This window comes from Kryptolebias marmoratus, linkage group LG6 (assembly GCF_001649575.2).
Source record: "Kryptolebias marmoratus isolate JLee-2015 linkage group LG6, ASM164957v2, whole genome shotgun sequence".
In the NCBI taxonomy this organism is placed as follows: Eukaryota; Metazoa; Chordata; class Actinopteri; order Cyprinodontiformes; family Rivulidae; genus Kryptolebias; species Kryptolebias marmoratus.
Window position 1 is genome coordinate 30,419,224 of NC_051435.1, and position 16,285 is coordinate 30,435,508.

General features: G+C 40.5%; 1 protein-coding gene across 7 annotated transcripts in view; it reads right to left on the reverse strand.

The window, feature by feature from the left end:
• Positions 1-1,112: 1,112 nt before the first annotated feature.
• Positions 1,113-16,285, reverse strand: part of LOC108247501 (zinc finger protein 638) — a 52,713-nt gene continuing 37,540 nt past the window's right edge. For 6 of the 7 annotated variants that reach the window (XM_025010459.2, XM_025010460.2, XM_025010457.2 and 3 more), the window contains 14 exons: positions 15,063-15,097; positions 13,330-13,449; positions 12,334-12,465; positions 12,219-12,260; positions 11,887-12,024; positions 11,604-11,768; positions 11,128-11,508; positions 10,571-11,038; positions 10,324-10,485; positions 8,667-8,877; positions 6,874-7,482; positions 4,472-4,546; positions 2,906-3,027; positions 1,113-1,350 (listed from right to left, as the gene is read on the reverse strand). In XM_025010459.2, the coding sequence (XP_024866227.1) occupies positions 1,300-1,350; positions 2,906-3,027; positions 4,472-4,546; positions 6,874-7,482; positions 8,667-8,877; positions 10,324-10,485; positions 10,571-11,038; positions 11,128-11,508; positions 11,604-11,768; positions 11,887-12,024; positions 12,219-12,260; positions 12,334-12,465; positions 13,330-13,449; positions 15,063-15,097 (2,711 nt within the window). In that variant the 3' untranslated portion in view covers positions 1,113-1,299. The remainder of the gene's footprint in view (positions 1,351-2,905; positions 3,028-4,471; positions 4,547-6,873; positions 7,483-8,666; positions 8,878-10,323; positions 10,486-10,570; positions 11,039-11,127; positions 11,509-11,603; positions 11,769-11,886; positions 12,025-12,218; positions 12,261-12,333; positions 12,466-13,329; positions 13,450-15,062; positions 15,098-16,285) is intronic. The other variant, XM_025010458.2, reaches the window with a different exon arrangement.

The window sequence follows — 16,285 nt, forward strand, 5'->3', positions numbered from 1 at the left end:
AGGTTGTTTGATCAACTGTCCGAGGATGTTTTGCTCAGACCCGAGGATGTCCTGAATGTACCCAGTACAGACAGATCCTCCAGCCCTGATTGCTGGAGATACACACCAGCTTCTGAACTCTGAACAGATTGAGGAGAATAGAAAATTGACAGCAGTTGCTGTGGCAGATCTTAACTTGAGCAACCTGAAGCAGCTGCAACACTTTGATACATTGAGACTTACTTTCATCTCTGAAAACTGGGTAACATTTGGTTTTGGGAAAATTGAAAAACCAGGATGGGAATCTGAACGTGTTTCCATAGAATATTTATCCCCTTCACTTTGACTTTAGGAATATTAACACTGACTTAAGGCTCAGGAATACTCCATAAGAAGTCAAGAGGTCAATTCGCAGTTAAGTGTTTTTGCACACACCACGAGACAATCTGCTCAAAACTCCCGGAAAGCTCCTCCCTCCTCCTAAAGCGTTAAAACGGGGGTCTTCCCGCCGGCTTCTCTGCTCCCCAAATCTTATACAGGTTTTTGCTTACCTCACTGCGACTAGACATTTTCATTAAACAGACAGAGAGAGTATACATTGTTTGGTATCTGCAAATTTGAAGGTTCACAGTAATGAGCGAACAAAGGGAACATATTCCTACGCTGCCCGGTCGAGGTGCACTTCCACCCGGCCACCACAGCCATGAAAAGACACCTGTGTGTCCTTCATGCTCAATAACTGTGATATCTCCTTCCACTAGTTCCTTGGTTTATACGTTTTGCTGTAACAGCTTCTCAGCCGAGCAGTAGAAGTAAAATGACTCCATTAAAGCTGACAGACTTTTCTACGTAAACGCACCCACAACAGCTTCTGACCAATCACATAATACTTGGCCTAAACCCCTGTGAGAAACATTTCAGCCAGGGCATTTTGTATCAAAGCGGAGGACAAAGCTGCTATGAGAAAAAAATGACAATTTTTGTCACACAACCATGAATCAGAGTCAACTTTGTGACTTCTCATGGAGTATGACAATCCAAGGACTAACCACAGCAAAGGAATGTTAGAAACAATATTTGTTCTCCATGTTAGAAAAAATAACAATTAAAACAAATACTTGGAGATGAAAATATTCAGAAAAAAACACTTTTTATTGATTGTGCAGATTTCCTACATTGAGCACAAGCTTCTTTTAAATGTACAAAACAAGGTAATACACTGAGTGACCACCGACAAAACAAAACCACAATAATTTGCAAATCTGGACCCTAGAAATGAAAAAAGGACCACACTACAGGAAGAGACAAAGCTGAAGAGTTTCAGTCAGTTGGAGTCTGTTCTGACTCTGGTTCTGCTGTCTGCAACAGTTTCTGTAAAACAACAAAAAGGTTCTGTTAAAGACCTCAGACATTTAGGACTAATTTTGAGATGTGCACGAGAGATTGGTTCTAAAAGCATGTGTGTACATCCTCAGAGTGTCCCTTATCCTTGAGGTGTAGGTAAACCGCTGAGTCCTGTCCACAAGTTGAGCCATGTGTCTGTGGAGAGGTTGTTTGGTCTCTCCAATATAGAGGTCTGAACATTTTTCACTGCTCTGAACTGCATCTTTCTTGTTTTTAATTTCTTTTCATGCCCCCCTGACCGCATGTCACTGATTAGTACTCAATATGGGCAAGCACTCAAATGTAAATACTTGAACTTGGTTTTAAGAAATTTGGTATTGGTGTGTCTGTGACATGCGCATGTGAGTAGGAGTTCTGAACAGTCTCACTGAGTCATTTCCCTGTGTTAGGAGTTGTGAATTCATTGTTAAGTGTTCAAATTTATTGTTAAAGAAAACATTTTAAATCTGTTTTGAGAGAATTGACTGAATGTGCTCAGCTCTGAAGCCTCTGTTCACATTTGGTGGTAAAATGTTTGGTGATTGGATGTAAGTTACCTGCACTGTATGCAGATACACACACAGCCACAAAGGCCTGTTCAGACATCTGAATGTCATTATTATAGTGACATTAACACAGTTCAGAGCCATTTGAGTCACCTTCTTGTTGAGTTAACGCTTTATGAGCCTAATTACGTAACAGACACAATATGAGAAAAATAAAGGAGCAAAAAGCTCAGTGTCAGAGCAAGGACAAGAGTTTAACTTGTAAATAGCCTCCATAGCTGAACGGTGCGTTTACACAGCTTTTCTGTGAGTCTAATATCAGCATTATGTTTAAGTGAATAGAACGTGGCATAATGCTGTTGTTCTGAGATTGACAGCATGAGAGTCCATCCAGCTCAAAAACATTTAGAACAAGCTTTAAACCAAAGGTAAACTCGCTCATACAATGTCCACTTTGATTAAAATCCTGACAAATGGATATTTTTCATTAAAAGGGATTCTAATAAACAGTTCATTAAAACTTTTGACTGAAAAAGAACAAAAAGCTCTATCATCCCAAGGATGGCTGTTTAATTATCATTAATCAGCCAGCAGCTGAGTGGATGATTAATCATTTTTACCCAAACATCTGCTCTGCTGTGTGATCGCAATCAGATAGGTAAATATGGAAGACAAATGTGAAGAGTTCCATTGATAAATGTGCTGAGGTACAGCCTCACAGGGGTCAGAAACCAGCTTTCAGAACCCTCTGTCCTTCATGTTTTAGAGAAGACTCAAGCTTCCTGAACATCCTGCAGAACTTCATCATCTGTTGAGAAGGTAATTCACATCTAAAACATGCAGGACAGTAGCCTCCTGAGGACCAAAGTCTGACACCTCAGTCTCCTGGATTGGACTGCCTCAGTTTATTTACAAACCCTTCATGAGATCAAAGTGTGTATATGTTGCGTTTAGTGACATGATTTAGTGACCGATCTCACAGGTTTTCTTATTCCGATGGAAGAAGTCTGAATAACTCTGAGGTTGGTGCTGCTTACCTTCAAGTTCTCGTAGTGTTTCAGGGTTCTGCAGTGGCTAATCTCTGCCATCTTTCCTCCACTGAAGAATCGACTGCATGCCTTACAGAAGAAACCAGTCTTTGGGACCAAATACTCCATACCTGTGGACACACCAACACTGAGAACATCAGGCACTTGGACTGTGTACAAGTACTGACATGAGGTGCTTTCAGAACACAGGTGACCACTTCAGTCTTTGGATTCATCTGAGATAGCTTAAATTTGTTTTCACTTGATGGTGCTGAGGCTGCTCGTAGTCCTTATAACTTTGTTATTAGAAGAGAATACTCCAGTGTATCAGCACCAAAGTGTAATCCTGATTTACTACTGTTTTTAATTGTAAAGCACTTTGGTCACCTTAACTGGTTGTGTAAGGGACTATATAAATAAATGATTGTTTGACTGATTCTCCAGTGATGTAAATTGTCCATACATAAACATAAATTGATCGGTTAAGATAAGTGAACTCCTTTCCAGCACCCACAATATTAAAACTGCAATAATGTTACTGAAGTAGTAACTGTCTCTGTTGCAGTGTGTTAGAAATGTAAAAACCTGGCTGTGCAGCATGAGCTTGACTGGAGGCTGAGCACATGCTATGGGACAATGTTTCCCTGATAAATACTTAGAAAAACTGATTCAGTTAAACAGTGAAATTTAGGGCAGTTTGAGGATAAAAAATAAAAAAACAAAAAAAAAAAACCATTTCATTTCATTTTTAAACATGTAACATGTCTGTGTGGGACAAATTTAGACTCCACTTCTCCAGCCTGAGGTTGTTCAAAGAGATGTGAAAATAATGAACAGATATTCAGGTTGAGCTATCTGACCTGCTTTCTTCTGTATTTCCAACACTTTGCTTTTGATCCCATTAGTGTGTGGGGATGATTATGAGCATGCTCTATCACTGCTTCAAAGTGCAAACCATGGTGCAAAAGTCCTGGATTTCAAGAGCTGAATATAAATGCAAATCTTTCACAATAAAGCTGAGATGGACTTTGCAACTTGTTTTGCCTTTTCTAAGGTAGGTGGAAACTTTGACATTCCTCATTCAATGCTTCTCTGTTAGCAGTGGCAGCTAGCAGCTACCACTGGCTGTTTTCCCTTTTCTTCCTGCAGGTGGAAACATGGACATGCATACACTGTAGTGTGGTTCTTCTCCACAACATTTTCCTCTTTAACTTCATGGAAACCAAAGTATCTCTAAACACTGGCTTTCAATGAAGAAGGTGTTGTTTCATGTCTTGGTCAGCCATCTTTCTCTTGTGTGCATGTGATAAATGGTCCAGGTGCTGAATTTCCTTACTTCAGAGTTCTGTCTTTTGAGTTCCTCAACATGATGCCATTAAATATTAATCCATTTTTGACATTTATAAATTGATGCAGAATTGTACATGTCCGCATCGCAATGCATAGAAAAATAGACTCCAACTCCATGGTGGGGCTAACAGTTCTTAAAACCCTCATGGAGTCTGTACAACTGGTCTTAAAGGACCAACATTCTCCAAATAAGAGGGACATGTCTGGGATCAGTTTCTGTCTTACCAACAGGTGTCCGGGGGTCATAAGGAGGAAGGAGCTGGTCTGTGTTCATGGTGTCCTCAGTCTTCCCTGGATTTCCTGAGAGAAACACAACCATCTTTACAATGTAAAACACACAAAAGAATCATATTATATATGTGGTGTCCATCTTGAACTTCAGTGTCTTCACACAGTCTAAAGAATGCACGTTTGGTAAACCAGAGATTCTAAACTGATCTTAACTTTTGGAGTTAACCTGATTCAATATAGCTTCCATCAGCTAATCCGTTTTAGTAAACACAAAAGTGCTAGAACTCAGTCGATCTAAGTATTCGTGAGGTGTCAGTTGGAGAGTGATTGTCAATGGCTGTTTGCTGAGTTCTTTGTTTAAAACCTTAGCCTGCAAGGCAGCAGGCATGCATTGCTGTGTGTTGTCCTTACTACCACAGCTGAAAGACCATCTACAATTTTAATATTATGTATAACTGGAAGTAAATAAACATTCAGTAAACAATCTCAAAAGATTTGACTCTGTGTTTGTTAGGTCCTTGTTACAAGGTTCAATCTTGTAAATTTAAATAGACTTTCCAAAGTGCCTGTATGACCTGCTGCGGATGGTCTCCTGAGGGATCCCCTCCCAGACCTGGACTAAAGCATCCACCAACTCCTGGACAGTCAGTAGTGCAATGTGACATTGGTGGATAGAGCGAGACATGTTGCCCCAGATGTGCTCAATCAGATTCAGGTTTGGGGAATGAGCGGGCCGGTCCATAGCTTCAATGCCTTCATCTTGCAGGAACTGCTGACATGCTGACATGCTACTCCCCCCCCCNCGCATCTCCCTCCCCCGTCCCTCTCCTCCTCCTCCTCTCTGCCCTGCTCTCTTTCCAGAGCCTTTCTTTTGCATATTCTCCAAAATTTATAAACTATGGATCTGGTCAGCTGGTCTCTCAATGCAATTGATCAAATTTTCTGGATGGGAAGACTGGGCAAGGGAGAGCCCGCCTGCCCAGATGGGACAACATTCGCTGGATACACAATGGATTCCTGGAGGAAATGGAATATTGTTTGTCTATCAGTTTTGTCAGTGGAAGACGTGGAAGATCTACATATTTGGGTTTTTGATAACAGGATTTCTGCTGTTTGGATTAGGCAGTTACCTGATTTACTGTCAAATTCGTTTGATGGGTTCGGCGTTCAACACTCAAACTGTGATGTTACAGGAGCTGAATCGCAAGTTGGATGCGATCCTTTTACAGGACTGCAGACTAAATGCGGTTCAGGGACTCAGGAATGAAATGGGTTAAATCTTGGAGAAAGTTGCTTGCTCGAATCAGGCGGAATGGACCTGGAAGTTGGCTGTTTGGATTCACCATTGAGAAGTATCAGCAAGACTTTTAAGGCAGACGGAAAACATAATGTCGGCCTGACCCAAAACAATTACTGTTATGTGAATTCTGGCTTCCCTTTGCTGGCCTTGGCCAGCTTTCTTCAATTTCTCCCCAGATTTTATGTAAACAAGATGCTCTGCCCCCTCTCCTGCCTAAGGACATCTGTGGATCTGCTCTGGGCTTGCTGATAAACATTCCACCATTATCAAAGACAATGGCCTCTGTGACGTGATTCATGGACTTCTCTACAAACACATACACACACACACACAACATGCACCACACTGCCTCCCACCACTTCTACACACACACACTCATACAACACACACCACATTGTCTTCCACAGTCTCTAAAACACACACGCACACTTTCCGCTGTCTTTGAGTCATCTCTGTCATCCCACTCCCTCCCTCCCCTCCTTCACTACCTGAGCCACTTGTGTGGGTTGTAGAGTCCGTCTCATGCTACCACAAGTGTGAAAGCACCACCACCATTCAAAAGGGACCAAAACATCAGCCAGGAAGCTTAGGTACTGAGAAGTGGTCTGTGGTCCCCACCTGCAGAACCACTCCTTTATTGAGTGGGTCTTACTAATTGCCAATAATTTCCTCCTGTTGTCTATTCCATTTGCACAGCAGCAGGTGAAACTGATGGCCAATCAGTGTTGCTTCCTAGATGGACAGTTTACTTATATTGTGTTGTGTAAGTGTTCCCTTTATTTTTTTGAGCAGTGTAGATATATATTTTTTAAACATTATTTTGTAAAACAATTTTTTTTACATGTTTGAATTGGTGGTTTTGTTTTGTAAATTAAGGAGGTCCAAACCACCTCAGACGGTGGTTTGAGTGAAAATTTTCAATGAGCATTGAGAGAATTCAGACCTGTATTAAGTGCTCTGATTGCAATCAGAGCTAAAAATGGACGTATTATGGAGGAGATAAAAACACCTTTTCTAATCATTAAACTGTTACGAAACAATCAAAGCACAAGCCAACAATAAGGCTTGGGTTTCAACTCAAAAGATAAGCTCTAACCTGGTGCTGCTTTTCCGTCTGTCACCTCCTGCTTTTCTTCAACTTGCGTGTCCTGTTCCTGACTGTTTGGTGCCTCCATCCCCTTGTTCTGTGTAGGACAGTGGGCAACAGGACTGCAGTCTTTCTCCTCATCCTGTGCATCCTGTTCCTGACTATTTGATGCCTCCATCCCTATGTCCTGGGTCGGACTGTGTGTAACAGAACCGCCGTCTTTCTCCTCATCCTGTTCCTGACTGTTTGATGCCTCCATCCCTATGTCCTGGGTCGGACTGTGGGTAACAGGACTGCTGTCTTTCTCCTCATCCTGTGCTTCCTGTTCCTGACTGTTTGATGCCTCCATCCCTATGTCCTGGGTCAGACTGTGGGTAACAGGACTACTGTCTTTCTCCTCATCCTGTGCTTCCTGTTCCTGACTGTTTGATGCCTCCATCCCTATGTCCTGGGTCGGACTGTGGGTAACAGGACAGCTCTCTTTCTCTTCCTCACTTTTAGTTGTCACTACACTTACTGCCAAACAGTCTGAACCAGAGTCAGCTGAAATTACATGAGCAGGCATCAGAAGAGGTTCAACATTGAAGGAGGAGTCCAGAGAGGCAGCCAGGAGAATGTCTGAAGAGGAATAAAAGATTTCACACAAAAATACAGACCAAATAATTGACAACAAGAAAGTTTTGTTTAGGTGTGATGAATGAGACTGTACCCATCTCAGGTTTCATGTATGCCTATGACTATCTGTAAGATACATAGGTTGGAATATTCAAAAGTCACACATGCCCACACTCACGCATATGTGTATGCGTGTCTCAATACTCTAAATTTGAATAGAACAAAATATATTACATTTGCTTACATACATCTCTTTGAAATAAACTGAACTAATACATTTTGGTTTTGGCATCTTATTTAATACTTTTGGAATATAATAAACATCTACATATATTTTTACTGGATATATGTTCATATATTTATTGTCCTTATGCTGCAACTGATTGATTTTCAATTAGGATAAATATACTGAATTTAAAAAAAAGTAAAAATTGAACCTAAATATGTGTACAAAGTATATCATCAAATGTTTATTACCACATTTGTTCATATATTTAAATCTTTTTATTTAACACTAGTGTTGTGTTGACACAACTCGGCAACAAAACAATTTTACACTGGATCTTGAGGCAGCTAGTTACTAGCAGCAAGTTGCAAGGTCCCAATTTGTTCCCATTTCTTTAACAAATGATAAACAAAAGCCTAAAAATGATACTAAGGATACTAAACAATTTAAGGGCAAAAGAAATATCAGGCATTTAAAAATAATATCTACAGGAGATGAACAGTTGCTGAAAGTATGAGAAATCCTATTGGATCTTTTTCCTTTTGCTGTGAAACCTCAGCATGTCCATACTAAGAACAAAACACCCAAACTCAAACTCAGCGGTGTAGTGTATGCAGTTCAGTGCAGCAAGTAATGTTCAGATCTCTATATTGGAGAAACTAAATAGCCTCTTCACAGATGCACGGGTCAACACAGGAGAGCCAGCTCTTCAGGGCAGGACTAAAGGCTGCTTTAAATTCCAGAAGAAGTTAAGAAGTTGGCTTGCGGTCACATGGTTTTCAGATATTCTTTTTCTCACACATTATTCAAACTTCATGAGACACTCCACGAGTCAGCCTGAACCTTCTGTTCAGGTGTTTTTTTTATTTTTATTGTTTTTTGCCTTTATCTGAATTTGTACCTGTCTGAGGGTTGATATATGAAACCATACCTGTCTCTAGGTTTGTATATGAGACTGTACCTGTCTTGGGGTTGATGTCATGCCCAGGTGCTTCTGCTAGACATTGTGTTTCACTTGGAAAACAGTGACCTTGTGAGGCCAGCAGAGGGGTGCTGAGGTCCTCCTCTGGTGTTGAATCTGGCTCTTCAACTGACAGGATGCTCACATGTTCAGACTCTGAAATCTTCTCATCAGACTGTTCCTGGGTCATGGTGCTCTCTACAAGTGTGTCCTACAGGTAGAGAGCAGAAAATCGAGCAACAGTGAGGGGGTAAAAAAAGATATAAAGAAAGAAAAAAGGTCTTAGACTCCAATTTCCAATTTGACTTAGAAGGATCAAAGTGCTATAAAGTGTAGCACAAGAATAAAATCAGGAATATAACAATAAAACCATAAAAATCAACATCAAACAGGTGAGAGAAAATGGGCAGGTATGTAAGGGTGTAGCAGCTTAGAAAGGCAAGGAAGGGCAAGACTTTAAAACTTTAAATACAAATTAAAGAATTTAAAAATGGGTTCTAAAATGGATAGACAACCAATGGAGAGATTATAACAGGTGAGATGTGGTTAAATTTTCCTGTGCTGGTTAAAAGACGTGCTACAGAATTCTGCACCATCTGTAAACGGGTATGGGCAAATGAACTGACCCCAACATACAGACATGTTACAGTAATCTAACAGAGTTGTAACAAAGGCATGAATCACTGTTTCAAACAGCTGCAATGAAAGAAATGGCCTTATATTGGCCAGCTACACCAAAATGAAATGACCAGAACATATTTAATGATTCTTTCTCTACACCTAAAGATGACCTCAAATTTAATGTTAAATAAAAAAACAACTACTACAAGTAGGGATAAATCAATACCACATTTTTTTCAAACCAAGAAGAAATACCAAGTACCAATATGAGTAACAATCAGTGATGTGGGTTAGAGGAGGAAGATAAGGCATGATGAAAAATAAAACAGAAAACACATCAGTAAAATAGAGAAAATACTAACATTTGTTTTATATATATATATTAAATAAATAACAAAACAAACGGTCACCTACCACCAGGTTTAGCCTCTTTTCTGGGGGAAACCCTGAACTGCTTACATGTTGGAAAGACTGGTGTTTGCGTGCGTGCGTGCATGTTTTAGCACCTGGCATGGAAACTACAGTGGCTTTAACAGCCACAGGGTTACTGTGTAAATGTAAATTTTCCCAATGAACCTGGAAAATCTCTAACTTTTTCAGGAAATTGGTCACACATAAACTTAGCCTTAGTTTGCCTGGCTCACAAGAGTTTTGTTTAGGTCACATGAATGAAGACGTGAGATTGAGGGAAAATGAATGGGCCTTAGACCTAATGCTGGAAATTTTGGAAAGCTGAAATCTAAAAACATCCTTCTCCATTTAAAGTTGGTCTTTCTTATAAATGGCTTCCTTTGAATTGAGAAAGCTCCTGGACGAGAAGCGAAATGTCTTCAACTAAAGAATAGAAGTCCAGTTGTTTTTTGTTTTGTTTTTTTCGAATTTTGGGGGGGATATCCCATGTCCTGGGTGACTGAGAGTTTACACCACAATATTTGAAGTCAAACATTTCTTTGTACTTTGAAAAGAAAGAACAATCAAATGTTCTTCTTCTTGCCCATGGAAGAAAAAAGTTTGACTTTTAAAAGCTGAAATATACCTCAGGGACATCGTGTTGACCCGTTTTTGGAGAGTCACTCTGTTCCTGTGAAGTTTCCACGTGGACAGTAGGAAGTGAAGAGAAAGGAAGATCAGTCACATCTCCTACTTCATCAACTGTCACAAAGTCACTCATGTTGAAGGGGAATTCTTCCTCATCCTCCTGATTTATTGAAAAAGAAGCAGATTTTCTGACATAAGACTGAATTCTCAGGGTTTACCAGCTGACGATGTGAGAACATTCTTACCTTTCTGTTTTCAGCCTCCATACTGGACCGCTCATCCCTCCAATCCCTCTGTCTGTATCCCTCAGACCTGTAAGAAGACCTCAACCCAAACTGACGCTCACCATAGTCTCTCCTCCTGTCCCTTTTCTCTCTTTCTCTCCTTTCGTCCTCCCTCCTGTCTCTTTCCCTCCTGGCTTTTTCAGCCCGCTCCCTTTCCCTCTTGGCCCTCTCCTTCTCCCAAGTCCTCCTCTCTTTCTCTTTCCTCGCCTCTCTGTCTTTTCTCTCCCTCTCCTGTTTCTTCACCACTTCCTCTTCTTCTGTGGCATTCTTAGACAAGTCTTTTGTCTTTTCTGCTGTTTTGTCCCCTTGGTCTAGCTGCTGTTGTGCTTCCTGCTGCTTTTCACTGAGGGGAGCTGCTGTGTTGTTGGAATTGTTGGCTGTTCTAGTTCTGCATTGCTCCAGCAGTGCATTCACCATTGCTTGAGTCATCTGCTCAAACAAGAATCAACAGGATCATGTTTAAACTTCTTCACATATGTTAATGAACTTTAATTTCACCACACCAATAGAAACTTTACCTGAGGCAGTTTTGGCAGGACTGTCTCTCGGGAGGTTCCATCACAACTGGCTGGTTTCATTTCTCCCATGTTTTCCACTTCTTTGCTCACTACTGTTGTCTCGGATTCAACAGCTAAGATTTCTCTCAACTCTGTTGGAGATTCTGAGTAAGGTTTGGTGACCAGTATGGCTGAAGACTCAGAAACACCAAACTCAAATTTTTTGTCATCTTTGCACTCAGCTTGTTCTAAAGATTCATCTTCAGCTGACTTCTCAATCCTCTTTATATTTTCATCACAATCGTTTTCTACTGGAGCTTCAGAAATCTCTGGATATGAAGCGGCCTCTTCTTTCAGAGCTGCTGCCGCTGCTTCAGTGTCTTTGCTACCCACAGGTTTAACCTGAAACCAGGGACACAGAAACCTGATTAGGAATTTACACCAAGATTCACATCAACATTCTTCTCCAATCATAACCAGGTACTAAGCTCACTGACCTCAGATGAATCACAATATGCAACAATAACTTTGGTATTCGTGTTGGCTTTAGGGTCAGCCTTGCGGGAGAAAAACAGAGGGTTGTTCTGAATGATGCACGGAAACGTCTGGAAGCGTTTGTAAACAGACAAGGCCATGGCTGCAGTTGCCATCTCACAAATCACCTGAGAGCAAATACCAGAGGATGACATCATTCATCTGATAAAGACACTTTGTACTTCAGAAAATGTCATTGTCTAAGGGGTTTGACAATAGTGTCTGCTGGAACAGCACGGCCCTCACCATGTTGTTAAGCACAAGAGTCTTGATGACTGTCCCGAAACGTTGCACCAGTTTTATGACCTCAGATGAGCCGGATGGTGTTTCTGGAACATTCTTGATAACGAGCAAACTGCTCCAGACAACTGGAGCCAGATTCTCCTGCAACAGGGCGAATAACTATTTGTTTAAGGAATCCGGATTATTTCTGTTCAAACAGATGTCAATAGAGCAACAAAAAGTAAAAGAAATGTGCCTAAATTTTAAATGGCTGCTCTTACTCATCCTAATGTCAATATGGCATTCAGTCTCTTTCCTAAGAAACAAATAAGGCCTGTGATCAAGGCAAAACTCACCAAAGGATCCACTGATCCCATGAAAAGATTGTACAGAGCCACCTGTGCAAAGAGATTTATTACAGTTCATTTTTGAACAGAAAGGTCTATAGTAGTAATAAGTTGAATCCAGTACCGGTGTGCTGAAGTCAATGTGCTGTTTGAGAAGGCCCATTTTCACTTCTGTGTTGTTAATCACTGCAGGCTTGAAGCTGTGGACCTTCACCATCTCCTGAGCCACCTCCAAGTCCACCAACGACACAAGTGCCTAACATCCAAACACACATCCTTTAACATTTTACAGTAGGCCCTTCATTTGATTTGTTTTTTAAGAAAGTCATTTTAATCAAATAATTAATGAAATTAAAAAATAATTTTAAAAACTCAAGCAAACAGGTTAGGTTAGGTTTGAACAAGAAGTTCCACTGGCTCTGATCCATGACAGCTGCCCTGTGCTTCCTCAGGACTGAGAATTCAATCAATCTGTTGGTTTGTTTACGTAAGCAACTTTTTAATAAATGCCATTTTGTGATCTATTATATTATAACTGGATTGAATAGAGTGTTTGTAACTGAATTCAACTTGGATTTATATTATCATTGTGCAGTTATCACCCACCACTACAAAAGGTGACAGGGTTCTTGTTAAGTGTGTGTGTGTGTCTGTGCACATGCAAATATCTTAAAACCACTGAAAGGATTTTAATGCAACTCAAAATAATCACTGGATGCACATTAAAAACTGATTAAACTTTGGCTCAACCTGACTAATGTGAAGCTAAGCTACTTAAGGAAAGCTAACATTACATCCTGAGGTAACAGTGTGGTTTTTAAACCACAAAGCTACAAACTAAAAAGAAAACCCTCTGCAACTTCAAATACGTACAGATGACTAAAATACAACAAACCAAAATATATTTTCATCAAAAGACTAAGACTATGACTAAAATAATTTGTGGTGAAAATTACCACTGGTGGCAATTCTACATTTTGAGTTTAGTTTGAAGTTTAGGATTAAACTAGAAGGACTAAAATGATGTCAGTTTTAGAGAAAGTGAAATTGTTGAACAAACCATATATCTCTACAGTTGAAATATGCAAGTTTTCTCAGATGGCAAAAGGTTAATGCCAACCTTTCTGATGTTTGTTGACAGGATGATGTCAGACGGAGTCCCGAAGGGCTGGACCAACTGGATGATGTCAGTCTCTGAGCAGCCACTCACAGGGAGGCCTGTGATCAACACCTTACACTTCTGTTTGAAGACAGGATACAGGCATTATTCCCCCTCCTACCAGTTGGACTTATTTAGACGTCTGATTTATTAAAACCAATGCCATGCATATTCCCAGTTCTTAAACAGTAGGGACATTTTGTAAAATGCAAACTAAAACAATGCAATTATCAGCAAATCTCATAAACCCATATTCTCTTCAAAATGGAACAACATAAATATATGAAATGTTTAAGAAATTGTACAAGTTTTTATTTAGGAGAAAATAAAAGATTCTTTAAATATTTTGATATTTGGAACCATACATGATGGAATTTTCAACGGACAAGGCTGAATGTCCGTGATCTTTGAGCCCTCGGGGGATACTGAATTAAAAACAGGTCTGATTCTGTCATGGAGATCACTGCGAGGGCTCAGGAACACTTCTACAAGTCATTGTCTGTAAACACAGTTCACCATGCCATCCACAAATGCTGCTTAATGCTCTATCATCAAAAAAGGAGCCATATGTGAACACTAGAGATGTAACGTTACATAAATTTGTACTAGACTGTCATGGTACACACACCTCAGACAAATACAGAGACCAGATGACAAATATATTTCGTCACAGCCAATTAATCACTTCTCACATCCTGGGGAACTCGTTCATGCTTTTTAAACTAGTTTTTAGACAACTGCCACAAGAGAAAAGGACTAAAGAAAGTTATTTACTGTCGGCCATCAGTGTACAGCCCTCTTCACATACTGTATATGTACTGCAGGCATAAAGCCCAGAGCAGGGAGGGTGCACACAGACTGTGCACAAGTTTATTAATAGTTGCTGGAAGACAGAGACATCCAGGAAATAACTCATTTTTCTAGGAACAGCTTTTGTGTGTCTGACACTTCATTAGAGAAAAGCTTTTGCATCACATTTACTGATGATGATGATGATGAGAAAAAGAGTTGGTGGTCCTGCAACCCTTGCTTCCACAGTTATACCACACTGAGTAGAGAGCAGTGTTTTGGAAAAGAGACGCACCAAGAGTCAAATATAAACATCAACACAGAAGAACTCTGAAAACACAAACCTCCGCCAAAGCCACAGCGTTATCAAAAAAAAATAGTTCGATTTAGATTATAATCAACAGGCATCATCTTTGACCCATGAGGTGTCCAGCTGTGCAGTTTAACATTCCTACATTACACCGCTGCATAGTTAGAGCACTACAACTGTGATGTTGACTTTTGACCCCATGACCTTGAAATCAATTGTGATCACCCTTGACTTAAGAGGAGTACAACTGTACAGTTTAATTTTACTTCGTTACATGGTTGCATATTCAGAGCACAAGGTCATCTGTGACCTTGAACTTTGACCGTTTGACTTTGATCACCACCAAAATGTAATCCCTTGTTCCTAGTACCATGTTTGACCTTTCCTGAAAATTTCACTAAAATCCATTCATAACTTTTTGAGTAATCTTGTACACAAACAGACAAACGCAGAGGTAATTCATTTGATAACAGTGATTACTGATTGCAGTGTGTTGCACTGCACTGATAATAAATTACTGAGTCTGTACACTAAACACACCATTTCATTTCAGCTACTCACAAGTGAGTTACAAATTAGTATTTGGATCCTGTACCTGATTTGGAGTCTTCTGGTCTGCGTCGCCTCCTGCTGAAACAATAAGATAAAGAAGACAGACTCAAGTTCATCATAGGGACACACAGAGATAGATGAGAAAGACAACCATTCACACCTAGTGACAGCTTAGAGTTACCAAATAACCTAATGAATGTTTTTGGTCTGTGGAAGGAAAAAGCCACACATGCACAGAAAGACCTCAGGTGGGTTTTGAACCTGTGACCTTCTTGCTTTGAGGTGACAGCTCTGCTTTACTGTGCTGCCTTTACTACAAAAAAAAAAAATTAATTTCTTTTTTAATGAAAACATGCGATTCTGTTGTATCAACCAGTTTGATCTTGCTGCAGTTTCGTCTCTGGGGTTCAGAGTGTGGAGGACAATCCTGGTCCTGGAGGGCCACCATCCTGCAGGTTTTTGTTATTTCCCTGCTCGTCAAGCTCTGCAGAAGCCTGTTAATCACTCATCCATTAAAATCAGGTGTGTCAAAGCAGAGAAACAACTAAAACATGCAGGATGGTGGCCCTCCAGGACCAAGATTGGACACCCCTGCTTTAAAGTGTCCAATATTAGAGCTGGAATGAAATTAAGAACTGAATGAACATAGTTTTAAAATGTAACTGGAATTCATTTATCTGAATAACTTTTTTTGCAAATCTAATACAAAATTAAAGCTGCAAGCAGCGTTGGGTGGCCCTCGCAGCTCAGCGCCGCTCCGGCCTTGCGACCGCGGGAGGTCTTGCAATCGCGGGAGCTCTGGCGACCGCAGTCTATGCTCTCGCGCCTTTCCTGCACCGTCCACTAGGTGGCTTTTACAGCAAATGTCCCAAATTGCCTTCAGTCAGGATCAATACCAGTCCTGTGCCATGCTGTGAACTTCGACCTTCCTACGTCTAACGGTTGAAGAGTTAGAGCACATGGGCTCGCGTGACCTTTGACCTTGTTAACTTGAAGTTAAGGCTGATAGTTGACCCATGGGGAGTCACGTTGTAAAGTTTGACCTACCTACTGTGCACCGTTTCAGAGTTACAGTCACCCAAAAATCCTTAGTGGGCGGGGCTTAAGTGTTTTAATTAAAGTACCACACTAATGTGTGCAACAGTGCTCACTGGTGATGCACAAAAAATGTCATGCAGATCGGATGAGGTATCAGGGAGATATAACTCTTCGACTATTATAGGGGGCGCACTGGAGTCAAATTACAGTATAATCCTATTGGCCTCT